At 38.7% G+C, this 24882-nt stretch overlaps 1 protein-coding gene across 2 annotated transcripts in view; it reads left to right on the top strand.

Annotated features, from left to right (window-relative positions):
• Positions 1 to 14210, top strand: part of LYN (LYN proto-oncogene, Src family tyrosine kinase) — a 118688-nt gene extending 104478 nt beyond the window's left edge. For both annotated transcript variants that reach the window (XM_081265794.1, XM_081265795.1), the window contains exons 11-13: positions 6631 to 6784; positions 8411 to 8542; positions 13189 to 14210. In XM_081265794.1, coding sequence (XP_081121920.1) covers positions 6631 to 6784; positions 8411 to 8542; positions 13189 to 13391 — 489 coding nt within the window. In that variant the 3' untranslated portion in view covers positions 13392 to 14210. The remainder of the gene's footprint in view (positions 1 to 6630; positions 6785 to 8410; positions 8543 to 13188) is intronic.
• Positions 14211 to 24882: the final 10672 nt, after the last annotated feature.

A 24882-nucleotide genomic window follows, 5' to 3' on the forward strand; every position in this document is an offset into this window, starting at 1 on the left:
TAGTACTGGGGATTGAATGCAGGGCCCTCAACCACTGAGCCATATCCCCAGCCTTATTTTGTATTTTATTTAGACACAAAGTCTCACTGAGTTGCTAAGCACCTCGTCATTGCTGAGGCTGGCTTTGAACTTGCAGTCCTCCTGACTTTGCTTGCTCTTTTTTTACACCAACTTGCACTGGGACTTACTTCCCAAGCATTATGAGGACAGCAGTCCACGTGTGACAGAGTGTTCATTGGCAATATGTTGAAATCAAGATTTTGTTCCAGTTCACCTAGAACTTTAAATCCTGAAATAGCATAAGCTCATGAACATACAATCTGGTGCAATGCTTCTCAAACTTTAATGTGCTGGTCATGAACCAGACTTCCTGTCTCAAGGACTTATAGAGGTTCTTAGCCTGGGTGCATGTCTTGATTCCCCAGGGAGGCCCCACTTCTAAAGATACAAGTTTAATTAGTTGGGGTGGGGCCCAGAGAGTGATAATGTGTAAAAGTTTCCCATGTGATTTCAACACACAGCCAAAGTTAAGAAATACTGGCTTAAGAATTAACATTTAATTTAACTGTAAAATGGACAGAAGGGAAATTAAATTCACTTCCAAACCATGGCAATAACCTGTAGCACGATTCTGAGAAAGTAATTTCCTTTTGGCCCCATCAAAGTTCCAAAGGGAATGACAGCTATTGCTTTTTTAAGACATATAGGGCTATCTGGATGAAAGGATATTTAACTGCTTAAATTGTTTTTATTTTATTTTTAGTTGTGCTTGGACACAATGCCTTTATTTTATTTATTTATTTTTATGTGGTGCTGAGGATAGAACCCAGGGCCTCGCACATGCTAGGTGAGTGCTGTACCGCTGAGCCATAACCCCAGCCCATCCCTGCTTAATTTTTGCTAGTTGTTTTCATTGTGACCTCATCCTAGCCAAGAATATATCATTCATGCATATCATTTCTCTCTTTTGATTCATAGGACAAAACTGGTTTTAAACAATCTTTGTTCCCTTAGCATCTTTAGGCAATGTGTCTTAATTCATTAGTGCCGCTATAACAAAGTACCACAAACTGGATAATTTATAAAGAACAGAAACTTATTTCTCAAAGTTCTGGAGGCTAGAAATCCAAGATCCATGTGCCAGCATTTGGTGTCTAGTGAGGTCCTCTCTGTTGAGTTTTCACATAGCAGCAGAACTCTGTGAAACTTCTTTGATAAAGACTTTTATCCCATTCAGAAAAGAGGAAGACCTCATAACCTAATCTCCTACATACTATTGCACTGGAGAGTAAGTTTCACAAACTTTGGGGTATGCATTCAGACTACATTTAGGTACTGGGGGGAAATCATCCCCAAGTGAGAAAAAATTGGTTCTTTAGAGGTAAAGAAATCGTATTACGATGGTTTGTGGCCCTCCAAATTTCAAACATACTTAACACAATGTTATTTATTTGTGTTTAATTTCTCCTGTTAAGAATAAATCAACTTTAATTAATTAATTTTTTTGTTTATTTTCAGTCTTGGGGATTGAACATAGGGCTTCGCCCATGTCAGGCAAAGGCTCTCCTTCAGAGTTACATCTTCAGCCCCAATTTAAATTTTAAAATTAAATTTTTCTCCATAGGGGAGTGATAATGGGGGAAAAATATTAAGAAAGACTATTCTGGATTGTTCAGACAAACCAGGCTTTGTATGTACTTCCAAATTGAGTATCCTGAACTCCCGCTGGGGAGAGTTCATGGTGCCATTTCTGAAGGGTGAAATGTGGCTTACCAATGGTTGAATTCTAGGTGGAAACCTCAAATGTCTTTTTGTCTCTTCTCATTAAAGAAGTAGTCTCTCCATGAAAACTCTGCGTTCCAGAAGCTTCTATAACCAGATTGTCAATAACCAGATTGAACTCTTACACATGTGACATTGTGGAACATGGACTTGGAGGTCAGACACACCTGATATAAATGGTGCTTTCACTCTGGCTTTTGGCAGGTTCCTTGATTTCTCTGAGCCTCATTTGCATCTGTTTGGTGAAAATAAAGCCTAGCTGATAGATTTTTTTTTATTAAGATGAAACATGAATTGGGTATAAAGGATAGAAGACAGGGTCTAGTACATAAGAAGTGCTCAGTTAATATCTATCTATCTACCCATCTACCTGTCTCATCATCATAGTAAGATACTGTGAGCACAAAACCATAAAACTGTTCTGAATCCAGTAGATTCTTTTCTCATCAGACTTGACTGACTCTACATACCTCCCACACCAGGGGTCTTTCTGAGCTACTGGAACAATAGAAAGCAGGAGGCCAGGGCTCTCAGCTGGCAGGGTCCCCATAGACAGCAGAGCCTTGGTTTTATGTATTTATGGGACAGCTCTTTCTGCTGTGCTAATTGCTACATGGCCCTGGGGAAGGAAGAAGGATTTTCATGAAAGAAGAGTTAATCCTAGATTCATTAGCCTGATTTCTTCCTGCTATTGCAAAGTGGGGCCAAATTTACTTTAGCCAAAAGAAATACTAAAACCCAAAACATAAAATTTAAAAATTAAGGTTTTTAAAAAATAAACCAAGAAGAAACAATGCTTACAAATCAGGGAAATAAAGACAATGAACTAATTTTTATGCAAGAAGAGAGTTGCAATATTTATGAACCCAAATGCAAGACATACCTGAACGCTTTTTATTTTGCTCCCATGTCTCTCATTTATTCAACTTGGCTAATCTATTGTTTTGAGTCCTGTCTTGATAAACGCTCTAATTATTTTTTGGAAGCTGAGCTCCTTAAAACCCTGTGGTGCAGAAAGGAAAGCCAAAGTAAACACACACTTGTTGCAAGTCTATTGTTATTTCAGAGAATCATTTTTATGTTCTCTCCTCCTTTTTTGGGGGGGTTTTCTTTTTTGCTTTGGTATTAAGGATTGAACCTGGGGCCACCTTACCATTGAGCTATATCTCCAGCCCCCTTTTTTAAAAAAAAAATATTTATTTTTTTATTTGCAGTTGGACACATACCTTTATTTTATTTATTTTTATGTGGTGCTGAGGATCGAACCCAGGGCCTTGCACATGCTAGGCGAGAGCTCTACCGCTGAGCCACAGTGCCAGCCACCCCAACCCTTTTTAATTTTTATTTTGAGGCAGAATTTCACTCAGTTTCCCAGACTGGCCTTAAACCTTGAATCCTCTTGCTGCAGACTCTTGAATGGCTGAGATTACAGCCCATTTTTTAAAAATTCATTTAGATGTTATGTAAATGCAGAACTTGGGTAGAAGTAATAAACCTTATCAACAAATTCCTGGAATGCTCTTATGTTTTAACGGCCAATCATTGAAATCCATCACCATCTATCACATCCATCAAGGAGGTGAGTTTTTATTGTCACATTTGTGGGCTCAGTCCATGCAGCCTGCTGTGTGTGCTGTGTGGAGGAGCTTCCTGCGCAGGTTGCTACTGTCAACTTCAGTGTCAGGTCTAAGCTGAGATTTCAGCCAACTTTGGGGTTTTGTTGTTTGTTTGTTTATTCCTGGACCAGTTTGTATATAATTACTGGAATGTCAGATAAGACAAGTAAGAAATTCAAAAGGCAGAATCACCAAGGAGCACAGACAAAGGCCCAGATAGCCTCAGCAGCTTCTACCCAGCTGTTTATCTCCTCTTGGCTCTAGAACTAGCTTGGGTTAATTTCAACCAGGCCTCTTGCTGTCTCCCAAAGCCCAAACATTCAGATCCATTTTATTGCAATGGTATCCTCCCATTCTTTCCCATGGGCTAGTCTGATCTTCACTCTCCACTTTTCCCAGTTTTGGGCTCTAATAAGTCTTGATGAAGTTAAGGTACAGCAGACAAAAGGAATCAGAATGCACAGCTCCTGCATCCCAGCCTCCACCAAAATCACCCACTGTGTCATCACCCATTTCAGGATTGCCAGTTCCAAAATGGAAGGCTAATCGAGGGTGGATCCTGCAGGCCATGAACTTCTCCCTGTCCTTGTCCCTGTGCAACACTCCCACTGTGGAGGTGCTGAAGTTTTTCCTAGAGAAAGTCACAGCAATGCTCTACCTTCACCTGGGTTCTCACTTTTGCCCACTTTTTTTTTTTTAAGTTGTAGATGGACACAATATCTTTATTTGTTTATTTTTATGTGGTGCTGGGGACCGAACCCAGGGCCTCACACATGCGAGATAAGCACTCTACCAGCCCTTTTTGCTCACCTTTGGGGACTTCCCATAGAGGCTATTTGAATATTTTCCAGAATTCGATAAAGATGGCACATCTCCTGAGTGCCAAGGGCTTGTGAGTATTGGGGGGAAAGGCAGGAGTCATAGTCTCTGCCATCCAGACCTACTGGATCTTTTCCTTCCTCTCCTTTCCACCCTGCTCAGCACCTGTCCCACTTCTAAGATTCCTTATAAGGACAGGCTCCCAGGTCATTATGCTTTGCCCTGTGCTCCGTGTTGAGATACAGGAATAGATACTCCCTGCACATGGTGCCAGAGGGTTACACGTCTGCAGTGATTGAGGACAGGCAAACCAGTGAGGATTGGGGATCCCTGGTGATGGAAATATGAGGGGAGAGGGGTGCCACAAGATTTCTCAGAGATGTGCCGTCTCAGCTGGGACCAGCAGAATGAAAAAGGCAGGTATAAGGCACAGGGAGCAAATGTCCCAAGCAGAGGCCGGGTATGTAGAAGCTAGGATATCAGAAAGGGTGGTCTTGGTGAGGAGCTGGAAGGCTAATCAAGGGCGGATCCTGCAGGGCTTTTCAGCAGTGCTAAGGAGTCTGGACAGCATTCCTTGATGCCCATCAGAAGTGCATACTAGGATGATCAGACTGTGAGAGGGGGTGTTGAAAAAACTTTATAGGAAAGATTCTTATAATCACAAAAATAACACTTGCCAAATTCCTGCAGCAGTGTGCTAACAACATAGTTTTCTGATAGTATTAAAACACTGATTCATTTTCTGAAGAGACTTGGTAACAGTGTTGAAGTTTTCAGTTGACACAAGCGAGAAAAGATATAAGGGGTGACTTTTGCCCTTGATGTATTTATCTTCCGTTTGGCCTAATCATAAGTTCATTAAAGAGTGTAAAAATAATGGTAAAACTACGATCAGGAGCTGGAAATTGTTTTTATGCAAACTGACCATCTAGGGTGAGTAAAGAGAAATTATGGGAGAGGACTTGAGGGAAGGAAGGTTCACTAAGCGGAAGGTGAGCTCAGGGAGTGGACCAGAGAGGAATGAAAAGCAAACCTGGAAATAAGGAGCTGGTCCTTTGCTAAGCAATAGGGCTTGGAATTGAATTTGAACTGCATGATCATGCAGGCTACTGCTGAGGACCGGGGCAAGTCCACTCTTCTGAGCTGAGCTGCAGAATTATTTCATTGTGAAACAATTCTAATTACAGTTTTCTCTAATTGTTTTAGCAGTAATAACTAAATGGTTCATTCTTCCTCCCACCCCACCATTCTTCCCTCCCTCCCTCCCTTCCTTTCTTCCTTATCTTTAACTATAATTTTTAAATGTCTTTCTTAAAAACCTGATTAGAGCCATGCCACTTTTTCTGTTCAGCACTGAGTAGTAGTTTCTCATACCCCTTGTTACTGTTCTTTTTAAATCTTTGATTCCTTCCCACTGTCATCTCTGTTGTCAAAGTGAATCTTTCTGGTCATCCTGGAGAGACTGTGCCCAGAGAACCTGGAGAACCGGTTCCGTGAGCTGTTCATTAACTTAACAGAGGGGATGTGTTGACCAAGGACAGACATCCTGTTCTTGATATCCTGTTAATTTATTTGTATTAGGTCACTTTCTCCAGCTCTATTGTCTTTGTGTGGGCTGCTACAACAAAATACAATAGAATGGGTTGCTTGAACAACATATTTAGGCAGGCGTGGTGGCATGTAATCCTAGATGTTTGGGAGGCTGAGGCAGGAGTTTTGCAAGTTCGAGGCTATCCTGGTAAACTAGTAAGATCCTGTCTATAAAAACAAAACAAAACACCAGACATAGTTCTGGGGACTTTGGAAGTCCAAGATAAGGCAGCAGATTCAGTGTCTGGTGAGGACTCTCTCTCTCTGGTTCATAGACAGCACCTTCTAGTTATATCCTTGCTGATGGAAAAGCCCAGGCAACCGTCTTGTGTCTCTTTTATAAAAGCACAGTTCTATTTATGAAGGATCTGCCCTTGTGACCTAACCACCTCCCAAAAGCCCCACCTCTTAAAACCATCACACAGGGGGTTAGAATTTCAACAAATGGATTTCAGGGGAAACAAGCATTCAGACCAGAGCATGTGTTTTCTGATTTGAAAAGGTTGGATAATGACATCTGCATATCAACATGTGAGGATTTAGTAGAGTCTTAAAAAGCTTCTCCTCACATTAGTAAAGTTGAGACATATTGTTATTAAAAAAATTTTAAAAGGGACCTCCATTATTGGAGACTTTTGGTTGGGGGCATGGTTATTTTAGAAAAGATTCAAATAACAATTGTAATTTACCCACTGTCTTTAAAACTTGAACCATCAGAATAATATACACGAAAAGGTTTCAGGAACATAATTTTTTTTTCCTTGATGGTCCACTATGATAGTCTATGATAAATACAAAAATGAAAGCCTGTTTCTGTTTTCAGATTGCAGAGGGCATGGCTTACATCGAGCGGAAGAACTACATCCACCGTGACCTGCGAGCAGCCAATGTCCTTGTATCTGAGTCACTCATGTGCAAGATTGCAGATTTTGGTCTTGCTAGAGTCATTGAAGACAATGAGTACACAGCAAGGGAAGGTGCGTTCTGACAGCCTCTTTAAGTGTTTGGTTATTGTCTCATTTTAGTTTGCTTTTGTCTTTAACAAAGCAGTTACAAAAAATCATTATTTAAAAAACAACTGGTACAATATTCAAGATATCTGTGAATGGTTCTATTATAATTATTTTTAAGAAGTCAGTGATCTCCATAGATTACCTTCATCAGCACTATCATTTGTATTTCAATTAAGCAAAGCAAAACAAAAATAGATTCCACAAGATCAATAGTCTTTTTTATTTGTTTGCATTATATGGTGGAAGTTTTTCACTCAAATCACGAAAGGTATACACTTTTCTTAGCTATAGAGAAAATATTTGTAAGAGTAATTATGGGCTTTATATCTGACTTTTTTTTTCAATTTGGAGATGAATTTAATTTGGCAATGATTTGTTAGCCTCGCCTCCCCATCCCACATACACACGCATACACATATTCTGGCCTTTTAAATACAAATTAAAATATGGACATTGCCACACACCCAGAACTAAAGGTAATACCCACAAGAATATTTTGCTTCACTTTCCTACATTCCAATTGTATGTGAGAACAAAAAGTATGTAGACAGTTGTACATTTCTCAGTCCTGGCATATGGTTTCGCCAGGCACACGGTTGGGGATCCACTGGCCTTCCCTGTCTTAGGGTTATCTTGTTGCACATGACCTGGGCATTCTGATGCTCTTGCCCCCAAAAGTGAAGTGAATATTTTTTGCAGTGCTCACTGTCTTCCAGTGAGCCAACTGCTTTCTTAATTTTCCTAAGAATCGTTAAATAAGGATTAGTTTTATTTTAACCACTTGTGTGTTATTTCTGGAGGATAATCCTAAAAGTTTAATATGTTTTTTTCCTAGCAACTGAAAGAATATTTCATTTCTGTATGGAGTAGCATCTGAAATCTCTTTTGGCTCAGGCTTAGCTATAGTTGTCCACAAAAGCGTAACAATAATTCTAGCTGGGGGTGTAGCTCAGTGGTAGAGTGTATGCTTAGCACACATGAGCCTTCCATTCAATCCCCAGTGCCAAATAAACAAGTAAATAAAAATAATATGTAATAAAAGATATGTATATCCCATATAAACAGCATAAAATAGAAAAATGGAAATGGTTCATTAGAGAAAAATTAAAATTCTTCTTTCCTTTTTTTTTTTTTTTGAGATGGGAGTCTCACTATGTTGCACAGGCTGGCCAAGAACTCCCTGCCTCAGCTTCATGGGTCATTGAGACTCAACATCATGCCTGGCTCTAGAGAAAATCTGAACACTAAAGATCTATGCTTTAAAGCCTGGTTTTTAGGGGCAAACAGAAACCTAGAATAAATCTCTTTATATTCCCTATCATATTCTTTTATGTTTCAAGTAGGCTAGATATAATATCCCTGGGAGATGACACAAGAAACTTTGCTACTAAATTGAGAATCAAAAGAAGATGCAAACATTTTTATACAACATTTTGCACCATCTCCATTTTATAACATATATATGTGTGACCTGTTTAAGATAAATAATATGAATTTTTAAAAAATCAAAAGGGCAAAATGTGAGGGTTCGTGTCCAAGACTTGTTTACGTTGAGATGCTCAAGTAAGAGTCACCTGTCTTCGTCTCTAGGTGCTAAGTTTCCTATTAAGTGGACAGCTCCAGAAGCAATCAACTTTGGATGTTTCACTATCAAGTCTGATGTATGGTCCTTTGGAATTCTCCTGTATGAAATCGTCACCTACGGGAAGATTCCCTACCCAGGTACTGCTTACTCACCAATTCTATTCAAGTAGTATACATGAGAATAGAGTCAAATTTATGAAGGCATCTACTTAAAAAAGTTTAAAAATAAAGTAAAGAATAAACACTTTGTACCAGAACTTGGCTTTCACTGTCTTCAGTGCCAAGACACTTCTCTGCCTTCTTTGGGTGCATACTCATTTTTTACTAATTAATTCTACCACTTCTTCAGTGCCTAGAGCATGCCTGGTACTGTTGGAGGTGTTGAGATGAGACTGGATTAGACACAGGTGCTCCTCCAAGTCTGAGCCCCTCACAGAGGAGGAAACAGAGCAAGTGAGGATTTCCAGTGCCTTCTGACTCATTTTGGAACTGAGGTTTTGTAATAAGTACTGTGGAGTCTTTTCTTGTTCAGAAAATGACTGCCAACATTTATCAGTGGACCATCCTGCTGATCTTTAACTTATGGGTGTCAGTTGGAACATGATTCAGTATCTCCAGATTCCTAATACCTGAAGCCCACAGAGCCAGATTCTTCACGTCTCTTCCTTTCCCCTGGGTCTGTGCTGACGTGGTTAACAGGGATTTCTCCCAAACCTTCACTTTCTTTTTAATGTTTGACTTTTAACAAAATCTGTAGATGAGTTAAAGTTACACCTTTAGTATTTCAAATCATTCTTTCATGAGCTGGAAGCTGAAGAAGGCTTTAGGACCTAAGAATCATGGTGGGTGTGCTCCAGTCACTCCCACTGCTGTGGGGATGGACCACAGAGAAGCAGGGACAGGGACTACACCTGAGAGCAAAGAATTTCAAAAGGCAGAGAAGTGCCTTGGCACTGAATACAATGAAAGTCAAGTTCTGCCTGCAACAGAGGGCCAGTGGCCTCAGGAAATCCCTCTTGTGCCAGCATTTTGTATTCCAATTGCCCCTGGCTCTAGACACTGAAGTTAATAAATTAACACTGTTGTAAACTAGGAAATATATTTCTGATGAGCCCTGATGTCTGGCATTATATTTCTATATCTCTCCTTAGACCTACATCTGTAGTTATATCTGTTTGAAGTGAGAAAAAGATTGTATATTCAGATTATCTAACTGATCATTACCTGATAAACAATAACCTCATATGATAATGTAATGTAACATATATGCCATACTACACATGACACTCAGCAGAGGCCTCTTAGGTTCAGAGACCTCTGACTGGTAGCAGAGCTGCTTCCAAACTGAGACCCACATGTCTCCTAAGACTTTCCCCTCACCCCGTGTGCTCCATGTCCAGGATTTGGAATATTTGGGGTGCAAATCATAAATATAACAGTAGAAAAATAGGTAGATTCACAAAAAAAAGTATATATGGTAGAATTAATCAGAAACCATTGCTTGGGGTGTTCTCCAAATAAATTAACCTATGTAAGGATCAGGGATGTGAGGTACCTCCAGGAGGTCTTCATGATCATTATTCCTGATTATTCGATCAGGAAGACATCTAGCATTGGGAATGATGAGAAGAATTGGCCTATTTACTTAAATATCAGAGGACTTGATTTATAGATATCACAGAAATTGGTGAACACTGCCAAAATATGCCATTTTCCACCATTATAATTATTAAAATGCTCCACCATTATAATATGCTCCCCTCATATGGAGTTATTTAAAAAGACTTTCTTTGCACAGAAAAGTGCTGGACATTTTAGTCTTTTTAAAAGCGCTTTAGAAGTGATAGGCCCAGTTTTGTAAAACTAAAAACAAAAAGGAATAAAAGAAAAGAAAAAACAAAACAAAAAAAAAGGAATAATAAAGCCACATAAAAAGTGAACACATAATTATAAAGGAAAAAGACTAAAAGGTGCAATTTACCAAAATGATATTATCCTTGAGCAAAAAGATAATAGGTTATATTAGTTTTCTTCTTGATAAATTTCTGAAGTTTCTAATTTTTTTACCATGACATTTTTATTAAATAATATTATACTATCTAAGTAATATATACACATTAAAAAGCCAGGTAGTGAAAAGAGGCTTCTAATGAAAAATTGCCACAGGCCCCCACCTGTTGATGCTTCTCAAAGAGAATCTACTTTTAGGAGTTTTGGGTTATTTATTCTACTATTTGTGGCTCATAGTTCTAAATTATTACACAATCAAATCTTGAGTAAAATGAGTTCCTTTTCCCATTTTACTTGTTATTAAATAAGAATATAGTCAAGGTCCTTCCATGTTATGGCCTTTGCCACAGGGTCTCACTTTTTCGTTTTTAACCTTTCTTCTCATACCCAGTCTTCTATCCTGAACTCCCCTTCCCTACTGGGCATGGAGCTTCTCCATTCAGTTTGTCTTAGTCTCTTTTCTGTTGCTATAACAGAATACCTGAGAGTGGCAACTTATACAAGAAAGAGGTTTATTTTGTCTCTTAGCTCTGGAGGCTGAGAAGTCTAAACATAGCACTGGCATCTACTCAGCTTCTAGTGAGGACTTTGTGCTGCTTCAACTCATGATGGAAAGCAGGAGGGGAAAAGAGCTCATGCAGAGGAGATGAAACAGGAAGGGTGGCCTCACTAGATAACAACCCACTCCTCTGGTAACTAGTGCAGTTCCTCAAGAATGAAGAGGATGTACTCCTATGAGAAAGTTGTCATTCTCTCTTCATAACCTAATCACTAATGACCTACCTCCCAGCGCCATCATAAAGGCAACCAAATTTCAGGGAGTTTCACAGGGAACACACCATACTCAACCCATCGCATGGTTTTTCCAACATTACCTCAGACACCACCAGGCAGGCTCTGGGTACCATCCTCCCTGTGGCCACTGTCTTCACCCTCCCTTAAGGGGTTCTGGACACTCCTTTGGGAGCCCTCCCAGTGTTTGTCCCAGTGGGCCATCCTGCCTGTTATCCCTCTCTGTGGGCATTGTAGTTATACTTTCTTCCTCTTGGCTCAGATCACTCTACCTCTGGCTGCCAGATGTTCCATTATCTTAAAATCAAAACTGTAATTATATATCTCTATATGAATTTTGTAAAAAGAAAAAGTCCCTGGGTACAGGGTTTTGATTTGCTTTGCTCATATAAAGAGAAAGGAGGTTTGAAAATGACAGTGTTCTGAAGCATTATGTTTTTTCTAGCAGTCTTCTGCCATATGTACCTAGCATCTTAATGCCATGTGTGCATCAGAATTTAAAAAATCATCCTTGTGAATTTGTGAACTACAAGAAATTCTCAGCAGAAAAGAGAAAAAAAGAATAAATAAAAATAATAGTTTGCCTTTTTGGAAAAACTATTATTGAGTAGACAACTATGGTTAAAAGGTGGATGGTTCTCATTCTCTCTCTCTCTCTCTCTCTCTCTCTCTCTCTCTCTCTCTCACACACACACACACACACACACACACACACACACAGGAACCCTGTATCTTTAAAGACTGTTATAATCTGTGGAACTACTGGGTCCCCTCTCCTGTCACTAACCCCAATTCCTTTCTAACCTCTGTTGAACCACATTTTCTTTCTTCCTGTGTACCTCTGCCAACTTGTAGTATCTGCTAATTCCTGATCACTCCAGATACCACTTCCTGCCCCCACCACCTAGTGTCTTCCCCATTGGGCTGTGTGCCATTGATATCATCTCTGCTTCTCTATAAGCCTCGTGCTTTCTTATAAACTCTAGTGATTATCAATAAGTGACTGGTCAAAGACTAAAGGATAGAACATGAAATTGCTTGTCTAGTAAGGCCATCATCAGCCAATGGGTGTTTGCCTTCTTTAACCAAACCACAGACCAAGTGCTAACTAACAAGTTTAATCTCAGGGTCTAATGGAGGTCTCACTCCCCATATTTTTCTTTCTTCTACAAAGACTTGTCATTTAGTGATTTGTTTGGTTTGTTGACTTATTTGTGCATAAAAAGATAGAGTTCAGATTCTTTCCACTTAACTCCTTTTATCAAGTTAAATTCTCCAGACAGAATGGAGTATGTCTGGCCTTTATCTGCATCACTGACAGTTTCCTTCAGAGTTAGTGAGGACTTTGTGTTCACTAATAAGGATACAGAAGAATAAGGAAGAAAATATCTGTGGTAAGGTTAGGGGGATCTGGCAAGGTTTATCTTCTGTGGGCATATTCTGAACTTTTATGCAACTGGAGGTTTTCACCGAAAGAAGTGAAAGAGATATTCCTAATCAAATTTGCAGTTCCAGTTCCTGTTTACATCATTCCAGAGATTACCTCCATCACGATGCCAGAACTTCACCCAAAGTCCATGCTTTGAAGGATACCAAGATCAAAGCATAAACAGAGTTGATTTTATCCAAGTCTCTGCTTGACTGGTAGATGGCAGTCTTGTCCCTGTGTCTTAATGTGATCACCACTCTGGGCCTGTGTCTTAATCTCCTCTTCTTAGAAGGACACCAGTCGTATTTGATTAGAACTCATCCCTGACCACCTCTTTAAAGGTTTATTTCTAAATACAGTCACATTCTGAGGGATTGGAAATTAGGACTTCAACATAGGAATTTTAGGAGGATACACTTCCACCTGTAATAGATTTAATAAAACTTTTTTCAATCACAGGTGCAGGATGTAAATAGCAAAAAGACTTCTGTAGTGCATGTGTGCCCCTCTTGTCAGGTTTCTAAATGTCTTTTTTTTTCCTCTTTGGCCTTAGGGAGAACCAATGCTGATGTGATGACTGCCCTGTCTCAGGGTTACCGGATGCCCCGCATGGAGAACTGCCCAGATGAGCTCTATGACATTATGAAGATGTGCTGGAAAGAAAAGGCAGAGGAGAGACCAACGTTTGATTACTTGCAGAGTGTCCTGGATGATTTCTACACAGCCACGGAAGGGCAGTATCAGCAGCAGCCTTAGCACTCAGGGTGACTTGTCCCTCCATCAGGAATGGCTGCCTCATTTGGTGAAAGAAAGTGACAGTCACTGGTTGCACCAGTTATCTCACATGCTGCGATCATTTGCCATGCCTGATTCCTGAAAGTAGAGGCTAAATTACTCAGGAAGCTCACAGTGAACATGGAAATGTATTCTGTTCTCTTGGACTAATGCCCAGCAGGATACAGCTTGGACCACACCTTAGCTGGTCACCTTGCTCTGCTACCAACATCAGAATACAACCTCTTAAGAAGAAAACACCTGTTTTCTCCAAAAGTGCTCCCACACCAACCCTGTTTACAATTGGATGTGTAAAGCAAAGGTTCAGAGACTGTTGCAACAAATCCCCAGTAAAGCAGAACTATACTCATTTTTAAAAAGCATAAATAACCAGATGCATAGCCTGACATTTTGTATTTTCTTTGTGCTTTGCCTTACTTAAAAAAAAAAAAAAATTACTAATCCAACCTGTTAGATATTACAGATAAAGTCAGCAACTTAAAAATGTCTTTCCCAGACTTCAGTGTTTTTGGTTTTGTGGGGTTTCCTGCCCAGGAAATCTTAGACCTTTAAACATTTTTCTTTGATGAACGCTGATCAGATTCGAGGCCTATGGCAGCCCCAAAGTAGCACGTGCGCTCTGAGCGCCCCCTGCAGGAGCGCCGTTGACAAGCACTCACAGCAACTGGGAATCCCAACTTCACAGAGCTGGTCCAGACCTCCCAAGGCCAAAGGAAGAACCTGGGAAACTGCTTGCGCTCGCGCTCTCTCTCTCTCTCTCTCTCTCTCTCTCTCTCTCTCTCTCTCTCTCTCTCTCTCTCTCTCTCTCTCTCTGTCTCTCTTATGGAGGAATATTTTTGACAGTGTAGCTTTTTCAGTTCCATGATTTCCGAAATAAAGACTTATTTGACTGTGCCCTTTGAAAAACAAAATTAAGATTTTAATCTTTGCAGAGCCTTATAGGGTTTTCTAAGACATAAGCATTTCCTTTGTTGTTTCAGATGATTTGGATATTATTTTAAGAATCAAATACTAATTTTAGTTGTACTCTAGAAAGTAAAAATGCCATATTTGGGGCTATTTTTGTGGTTAAGCAATCTTAATTGTATAAGATGTGTGTGAGACTATTTATACGTAAAGATATGAAGGAAAATAAGTGACTAAGGAAGCTCTTTGAGCAGCTGTGACAAACCACCCCAGATGTTTTGTTTACTTGATTTTTGTACTCAGCTTTGGACAGAAACTGTTGTGCCACTTCATTTCACTTATGCTGTTATGTATATACCTAATAATTCTATTTTTTTGATTTTAATATACCTGGCCCAACAACCTCTCAGGCTTTTTTTCTTGTGTTTAACATTTCAACTATTGCCATTGTAAAACTGAGTACCAGTTAGTAGGAAAGGGGGAGAGAAATAACTCCATATAAATATGTGATAAAAACTTTGCAAAAGTTCTACCTCCATTCTTTGAGCATTTCAGGTTGGAGAACTGAGGAACTGACAGCTTGGATGCCTGAACATCCCATGATGGGGACCAAATAAGATGTGTCTTCAAATGGGTTTTGTGAGCACCATTTATTTTGCATGTTTTGTAATGTCCTGGTACCTCAGGGAAGGAAACAAATATTGTACTTTTCTCTTAAGTTTTAACTTCTGTTTTTCTTCTGTGGTTGTTTAAATGTCCCTTCTAAAGTATTCTAAGATTCTTCATTCACAAGTGCCATATTCACAAAGACAGAATATTATCATATTTGCACGGCTAGTCACAATGATGATTCACAATGGTAAGTTTTCTACTTATACCCACCCTGTTCACATTTTACTTCAGAACCACATGTATTCCCCAATATATTACATAGAGAGGAAGTTTAAAGTATCTGTAGGACAAAAAGAAGTCTCTAGAAAATTACTAAAAATTTGTCTTCACTTTGTTCTGCTGTTTACAATTTGGTGAAGGAAAGTGACAGTCATTTTTTATTTTTATTTCTCATTTTTTATTTGACTTTCCCTCTCAATCAAGCATTCGATTCTTTTCTCTTCTGTCAGGAGCCATCAGAGATACACACCTCCTCTTCTCAAGGAAATACTATGCAATGGAAGTAGGCAGCCTGTCCCTAGAGTTTATCAAAAGTTAATAAAAGGAGGAACTGTTTACACAGTGGATAGATCGAGATTATAATTATAAATTCATTTGCAATTCTGCTAGTGGTGCCTAATTTCCCTTTATTCTTCCCCTTGCTCTCATAAGCTACATCCGCTACAGGGGTGGTAACTGCTAAAATGTTCTTAGCACTGAAACACCAGCTTCTGATACATTCAACTGAATTAAACAAAATGCTCCTACTGCTGGGCTCCCCAGCACTTCTGATTTTAACCACTGTGTTCCATAGCCAGTTCATGAACGTTTCCTATTTCCCAGCTAAAAGCATGTCAAAGATGAAATCAAACTTCCCACTTTTCCTCCTCAATGTCTCCTTTATCGGCTCCTGCCTGGTGGAACAGAGACCCCACATTTTTACTACATGAAGTTTTTAGATTAAGTGAAGCTGAGCCTTGCCGTTCATGCTGATGGAAAGTAGTGAGTATAAACACATGAAGATACTTATACATCTACCAGGACTCTCTTTGGTGCTCTGGCACTTTATAAAAATTATCTCTTATACAATACACTGGAAGATCTGGCAGGCTATCTGTTTCACAACTGAGAAATAAGGTTCTTTAAAGCCACAGAAAGAATAGGTTAGCTTTGCTTCATATTGTTTTCTTGTAAAATAAAACTGGTGAAATGATTTTGGAGCAGACTCGCCCTGACTCTTGGGTGTTCTGAGTCAACAAAGGTATTACAAGATACTCCACTGGAGTCCACATAGATGTGAAGGAAAATGTTCTTAAATCATTTTTGGTGTGGACAAAGAGCTAAACTCACCACTTACACTTTAAAAGAATTGTAGGGACTACATTTTTTAATAAAATATTTTGATAATATTTTTGCTTTATTTCATGAAAGTATATTAAAACTGGTTAAAATTTTATCTCAGCAAATTCTAGCCTGATACATGTGTAAGAAGTAAGTCTTCTGATTTGATTTCCTGTGTTCTTAGGAGTACATTAAATACTTCTGGTGGAGAGCTGAAAATGTCACAGAGTTCTCAAGAGTATTTCCCTTCAGTGTGGAAATGACAAGAGCAATCTCAGTGGCCTCAACCTATAAGTGTTAGGGAAACATTAAGAAATAATCTAGATTGAATGATGTACAATCTTAATACAGAACTTCTAGAATCAAAAGTGGCCTTATCTATAGCAGCCCAAAGCAGGCCATGTCACAAAGCAAATAAATTATCTGTGAATTTTGTTTATTATTAGCTTTATACTGTGCATGGACAATAGGACCTTGTCTGCTACCCTTAGGGTCAGATGTGTTTTTTATTTCATTTTTAAAAATTATTGAATTCAATCCCTGGTACCCCCCCAAAAAATTATTGATACAGTGAATATACTGAATATTTAGTGGCAAAATTTCAGTGAACACTAAAAACACATAATCAAATAAACATTCCTGCAGAAAAATGCAGGAGTATTACACTAAGTGGGATAAATGTAGCCTATAAATAGATTCAGGTCAATTTTTGTCATCAAATGAGTTCTTTAAAAATCTTTTGGCTTGTGGAGTGTGTGTTTCAGAATTGTGGAATAGGGATGTAGACCTATACCCTGACAGATTAAAGAATGAGCAGGACCTTTTATATATCTGCAGTACATTAGATTCAAATGAAGCACATCCAGTGGATGAGTGCTCAAAACCCATTTTAGTCTTCATTGTATTTATTTAATTGGTGCATTATAGTTATATGTCTAATTGGAATGAATTGTGACATATTCATACATGCACATAGCATAATTTGATCAATTTCAAAAGAGTAGAGTAAGAGGCTTAGGGAAGGAGGGAAGACAAAGAGAAAGTGCTGAGGATTGAAATGAAGAAAATTATGTTATATGCATTTATGAATAGGTGAAAATGAACCCCACTAGTATGTGTAACTATAATGCACTAATAAATTTTTTAAAACCATTTTAAGCAGCTATGTTCAAAGATATAAAATATTTATGCTTCTCTTTCAGTTATTAATATAACATCTGATCCAATATTGCCTTGGAGAAGTTGGGGGAAATCTGGGTGTTTTAGTGGACCTCAAGGTACCTCTGGGAGCCACGACAGTTAAGGAGTACAGTTATATGTAGTTAGAGCTCAAAAAAGCCACACACACCCAGAGATGCTCTGTCATCACATGAGGTCAGACCACACAGGGCACAACACTACCCTTGGAAAGTCACTTTGGGGTAGGTAATGGAAAGTAACTGAAGGGTCAGGGAGCCATTGAGAGCCACAGCACAGACGTTTCTTGATTTGATAGGAGGTAACAATGGAATCTTTTAAAACCATTTGCTCTGTCAAATGATTGTGTTCTGAATTGTCGTGGTAAATTTATTTTTCCAAAGCAATTGTCCCTAATTTTTTCAATCAAAATCAGTTTCTCTTTGAGCTAATAATAACCATTCAAAGCAATACTTTATGAAACCCTTCCCTGTTGCAGGAATTGCAGTGGAAATGTGGTAGACATGAATATTCAACCTTAAATTTTCTACTTTATGTGACAAGTACAACAATGACATAGGTAGAGCAATGAAACTGTTATGAGGGAGCAAAAAACAGGTATAAAGCATGAGGAAGATCATCACAAAGAGAACACAGAACCGTTAGAAATATAGGACAAGGTAAAGAGAAGAGGCTTCCTAAAAGTGAGTGATGAGTGCCCTGATCCATCCTTCAAGTCAGGTTTGGTCTTGAAGGATGGATCTGGGCACTGGCAGCCAAACAGGACACTGCTGGGAGAAGCTTCAGGAAAGGTGCAGCATGGGAAGAGGCAGGGCAGGAAGTATGGCCACATCAAGGGACAGGGCACGCAGACTGGTACAAAGAGGACGACAGCTCTCAAGCTTGAGTGTGCCTCAGAATCTCCTGAGAGTCTCTTGATAGCAGATCACTGAGACCAACCCTGGGGTTTGGGATCTGGGGTGTAGGTCTGGGATAGGACCCAAGAGTGGCAGCTGATATTGCTGGTCCTGGACCACACTAGAGACCCACAGATTATAATGGTTCTTAGAAGCAGTAAAACCTGCTAAACCAGAAAAAGGTCACATCTTGGAGAAAACAGGGAGTCCCAGATGAGGAGCAGATCTTAGACCACACTGGTGGCAGCACAAGATGATTGAGAGCCTCCTAAAGGGGAACACAGCCTAAGGGGTGTACCATGGATGCTGGGGCTACATTTCCTGGATTTTCTCCCCAGTTCTGTTTATGCTCAGCTACAAAGTGGGGATTCTAATCATATTTACCTCATAGGGTTATTATGAGGAATAGATGTAGAAATATTTCATTAGGAGCTAAGACATAGTTTATACATAGTTAAGTCAATATGTTTATGAAACATAAACATGAAGTCAAATGTGTTGAATCACAATGTTAAGTGCAATGTCAGAAAAGCTCATTATGAAGTCTAATCAGCTAGTAAGTGGTGTGAGAGACAGATGGACTGGGAAACCAATGAAGAAGCTATATGGTAGTCCCCATGTAGGGAAAAAAAAAAAAAAAGCCTGAACTATACTTGGGCCTGCTATGGGAGACACCACAGCAGCAGACAGTCCCAACATGCATAGATGAGATTTCTCTAGATTTGGAGCTAGGTGCATAAATCTTTTTTAATTTTTATTTTTTTACTTTTTGTAATGCTAGGGATCAAACCCAAGGTTTCACACATGCTAAGCAAGCATTCACTCACTAAGCTACACCCTAGTCCTGTTGGATTTATATTTTTAGCTTTTCTATTTTTCTATTTGTGTTTTTAATACACACACACACCACCTATAATATTGATTTAAGTATTTCAAATTATAACCCTGAAGAAAAGTCAACCAGAAAATTGGATTTTGGAGATGACAGATATCATAGGTTGAATTGTGTCCTCCCAAAATGATATGTTGACATCCTAGGACCTTATCATGTGACCACATTTGGAAATAGGGTTGTTAGAGGTGTAATTAGTTAAGATGAAGTCATACTGGAGGAGTATAAGCCTCTAGTCCAATATGACTGGTGTCTTTATACGAACACCACGTGAAGAGACATGCACAGAGAAAAGATGATGTGCAGACACCAAGGAGAAGATGGTCATCTATAAGCCAATGAGAGAGGCCTAGAACAGATCCTTCCCTCACAGCCCTCAAAGGTAACCAACCAAGACAACACTTCCATCTGAGATTTCTGTCCTCTAGAACTGTGAAAAAATGAATTCCTACTTTTGTAAGTCTCCTTCTTTTTGGTACTTTGTTATAGCAGTCCTAGCAAACTAATGTAGCAGCCTAGTGAAATCATAGGAGTAGCTGATTAAAGAGAAATTTTGTAGAAAACAGAGAACTAGGGATAATTTGTAGTGAGGAAGAGCGTAGCTGGGTGCTATGATTTGGAAGTGTTTCCCAAAGGCCCATGTGTTAAAGACTTGTGGCCAGCCTGGGGCACTATTGGGAGGTAGTGAAACTTTTAAGAGGCAGGTCTACTGAAAAGAAGTTAGGTCATTGGGGTGGGTCTTAAGGGAATGTTAGGACCCCAGCCCCTTCCTGGGGCTCTCCTCTTGCTCCTGGTTGCTGTCATCTGAGCAGGTACTCCTTAGGCATGTACCCCACCATAGGCCCAAAACAACAGAGCCAAATGACCATTTACTGATACCTCTGAAACCATGAGCCAAAATAAAACTTTTCCTCTTTCTAAATTGATTCTTTCAAGTATTTCATCATGGTAACAGAAAGCTGATTAGCACACTGGACCAGAAAGAAAAAAAAATGATATAAAAAGCTTGCTAAAGCAGAAAGAAGTAAAGCTAAGATGGCATGTTCTCTAGGGTTCTAGGGATAAGGGCTCCATGGAGGAATGGATGGGCAGCAATGTGTTTTTAAAATGTAGGATTTTATTATTATTCAAGTCTGGTACAGCCAACAGATCAGTAGACACCTGCCATTGAAAAGACAGCTTATTACACATAGTTCTCAAAAGAAGGGGTTGCACCATGCCATGCAGGGTCACATGGAGAAGCACCAGCATTGGTCATAAAGCAGAGGGAGTAAGGGGAAACATGAGCAAGGGCCTTTCTGCAGGAAAGGCCAGGCAAGGCAGAGCGAGAAGGCTTAGGACTGACTAATAGGGATCTTTTCCATTGCCTCTGGAACAGAGGGACTATCCCTAGCTGTCTAGTATACAACCCTCAATGCGCTGAATCCAGGAGAACTAAAAGTATCCAAGTCTTATTCTGGATATCTGCTCAGTGTGTATTAGGAAAGGAAGTATGAAAAACTTAAAAATTCAATTAAAACTCTCAACTTCAAAGAGTTGGATAACAAAATTTTTTTTCTTATTAATGAAAAATGTAACACAATATACCTTTATGAAGAACACACACACACCTCTAGAACAAAGCCTATTAAAAAAATAGAGCCATCACAGAAGAAGAGATATGAATGGTCAAAAAATATATGAAAACATGTTAACATCTCTAGCAATTAGAGAAATGCAAATCAAAACTACACTGAGATTCCATCCTGCTCCAATCAGAATCACAATTATCAAGAATTCAAGTAATAATAAATGTTGGCAAGGAGATAGGGGGAAAGGTACACTCATACATTGTTGGTGGGGATGCAAACTGGTGCAACCACTCTGGAAAGCAGTATGGAGATTCCACAAAAAACCTGGAATGGAACAACCATTTGATCCAGTTACCCCTCTCCTCCGTTTATATCCAAAGGACTTAAAATCAGCATATTACAGTGACACAGGTACATCAATGTTTATAGTGGCTCAATTCATAATAGCCAATCTATGGAACCAACCTAGGTGCCCTTAAACAGATCAATGGATTAAAAATGTGGTATATACACACAATGGAATATTATTCAGCTGTAAAGAATGAAATTATGGCATCTTCCAATAAATGGATGAACCTGGAGAATAGCATGCTAAGTGAAATAATACAATCTAAAAAAACCAAAGGCCAAATGTTTCTCTGATATGTGGATGCTAATTCACAACAAGGGAGGATGGGGATAAGAACAGAAGTCCATTGGATTAGACAAAGGTGAATGAAGGAAAGTGGGAGGAGATGGGAATAGGAAAGACAGTGGAATTAATTGGACAAGACTTTCCTGTGTTCATATATGAATACATGACCAGTGTAATTCCATATCATGTACAACCACAAGAATGAGATCCTAATTAGAATAAGTTATACTTCATATGTGTATAATAAGTCAAAATACACTCTACCGTAATGTATATCTAAAAATAATGAATAAAAAAATAAGAAAAAAAAGCTAGGGTCATTTTCTTAGAACACAGCATAATCCTGACTCTGAGGAAGAAGAAAGAATTTCACACACTCTTCAACAGAGAATTTGGGATGACTTCCCCCAGATATATATCCTAAACCAACATTTAACAGTATGCATAAGGTTTTAAATCTGAATATAAAATCCCAGAAATAAACTCCCATGTTATTACATCAAGGGAGGCAAAACTAGAATTGAACTTCTCTCCCTAAAGAACAAAAATAGTTTTAAAACAACACAAGAAAAAATGATAAAATCTGGTTTTGTTCCTTTAACCTAACCCATGCCTAGAGGCAAGAATCTAGCTTCTGATGCTCTGGTATTTTCAGGCATCAGTTAATTTTGTGATGAACATTTGGGGTAGTATGATTAAGCAAAAGTTTTTTGAGGGAGATCCAAACCCCTACAGAAGGCTGTTGCTTGGCTTGCCACTGTTCTGTTCACTTATGGAGGTCGCAAGGGCTTAGGTGACCAGTACTGCCTAGAAGATGGATTAAATTTCTCCTCTTGTCTTTATTGAACCAAATTGGATTAAACCAGTGGCACAGTCTCAGCACAGTAGTAAGCATGGGTACTGAGAAGGGCATAACCGGGCTGTGAATAGACTTACCATTTCCGGGGAAATTTTTACTTCTCATTAATTGGCTAATTTGTTTAGATTTTCAATCAGGGACCCCTTTGCTTAGCTGCACAGTCTAGACAACATCTTTTCTTTCTCTTGGTTAACATCATACTATTCACCCAATTTTGAAAAAATTTGAATCAAGAGCTTTAAAAAATATTGATGTTATTATTAGACCAAACTCAACTTCTAGAAATCTTAAATATGCAAAATAATGTAAAACTGTTTAAATAAAGTTTAGACTCAAATGTTCTCATTTCCTTACTATTCAAAAATATTGAAAACATGCAATGGTGCATGCCTATAATTTCAGTTACTTGAGAGGTTGGGCAGGAGGCAAGTTTGAGGTCATCCTGGGCAACTTAGTGAGACCTTGTCTCAAAATAAAAAATAAAATAAATTAAAAGGGTTAGAGATTTAGCTCAGTGGTGCAGTGGTAGATACCTTCCCTGGGTATTGTTTTAAAAAAAAGACACTCTAGCTGAGGGTGCAGCTCTATGGTAGGACTCTTGCCTAGTATGCACAAGGCCCTGGGTTCAATCCCAGCACCACCACACACATGCATGCACATATGATAGAAACTTTGTAAATGGCTAATTCATTCAGCTATTGTTTTATTCAAAGTCTGCTATGTATTTAGAGTTATGCAATGCACTGAGAATACTTATGAGTCAATTTTATTCAATTGTAAAGAAAAGGTTAATTGAATTATGGAGAACACTTTTTAAGTGGTGTGTGCGTGTGTGTGTGAGAGAGAGAGAGAGAGAGAGAGAGAGAGAGAGAGAATGTCCATGGTGTATTATTGAGTTGAAATAACCAGAACATTCCATTTTTATAAATGATTAGAACCTTTAAAAAAAAAGAATGTCTGAAAAGTATGAAAAATACTAAAAGTGAAAGAAGCAAAGAAGAAAATAAAGTACTTCAAGAGAACTCACTGAGATCACAACTAAGATTGAACAAAGATTATTTTTCTTTCCACTTTCATGTGTCTTTCAATTTTCATTGTTATAGATTACTTTAATAATGGAAAAAGGAAACACACAATAATGCAGCTAAATCTTACTTGAAGAATGAACAAAATCTATTAAAAAGTAAAGAAATAGAAGCTCACAATGACACAGGTGTGCCAAAGCAACATGAAAACAAGCTGAGACTCCTGAGGGTCAATACTGGAACAACTGAAGTAACAAAATAAAGTAGTGTTGGATTATAACCCAGAGTGTAAATTAAATATCCAGAGTCTAATAGGAAGGAAGGGAGGGAGAAAGGGGAGGGAAGGGGAGGGGAGGGGAGGGGAGGAAAAATTTTTCCCAGGCAGAAAAATTTTAAAAATTTATATAGATACACCATTCTTCAAAGAGCTGAAGCATGACTTCCCACCCCTTCAGTGTTCATAATGCACTTCCTTCCAAAGAACACAGTATGAAAAGGAGAGAAAAGGTAACTTCACAGCAGAAAAAACTGATAAACAGTTCCTCAGCAGGCCATTAAAGTCAATATCAGAATACTTGGTTTTTACCAAGTATTCTAGAAAATCTGAAAAAAAAGTCAATATCAGTATGCATATGTATAGTATGTAGCCTTGATAAGATGTGGTCCTTCATCTCTGTGGTCTTCATCCTAAGCACCTCATGCTAATCATGAAAGGAACATCAAATTCCAAGAGCGTAATATTTACAGTAGAGCACACCAAGAGCTCTCAGAAGTTTCTAGTTTACTCAAAACAAAGAAAGTATGAAGCAAGAGGCAAAAGAGACAAGATAGTTAAATGGAATGTAGTACTCTGGATGGGATCCCAGGATAGCAAAAAGGCACAATTTACAAACTAAGAAAAGCTAAATAAAGAATGGACTTCCATTAATAACAATGTATTCTTATCGTTCCTTTGTGTGACCGACATACTATGATTGTTAGATGTTAAGGGCATATAGAAACTCTCTGTACTGTCTTCATAATTTTTCTGTAAATCTAAAACTGCTCTATCAAATCAATCTTATTAACAAGTTTATTAACAACAAACAACAAAAGTCAACATATTTCATGGGTTAGCTCCTGTACAACGAAGCCATAGATTTACTATCATGTCAAAAGACCTCTATTCAACATCTCACTTAAAGTTACCTTATTAGCTGGGCTGGTAGCATACACTTTGTAGTCCTAGCTACTCACGAGGCTAAAGCAAGAGGATCCCAAGTTCGAGACCAGTGTGGGGAACTTAGCCAGACCCTGTCTCAAAATAAAACTTTAAAAAGGCTCTAGGTTCAATCCCTTGTATCAACCAAACAAAATAAAACAAACAAAAAAATCACCTTATTTAATAGGTCCATGTTCATTTTAATTGTAGATGCTATTTATAAAGTTAATGACAAAAAAAAAGTAAAAGGAATAAAGGATTTTTTTTTCTCTCACTTTT

Source organism: Spermophilus citellus (assembly GCF_964194105.1).
Source record: "Spermophilus citellus genome assembly, chromosome: 14".
Lineage (NCBI taxonomy): Eukaryota > Metazoa > Chordata > Mammalia > Rodentia > Sciuridae > Spermophilus > Spermophilus citellus.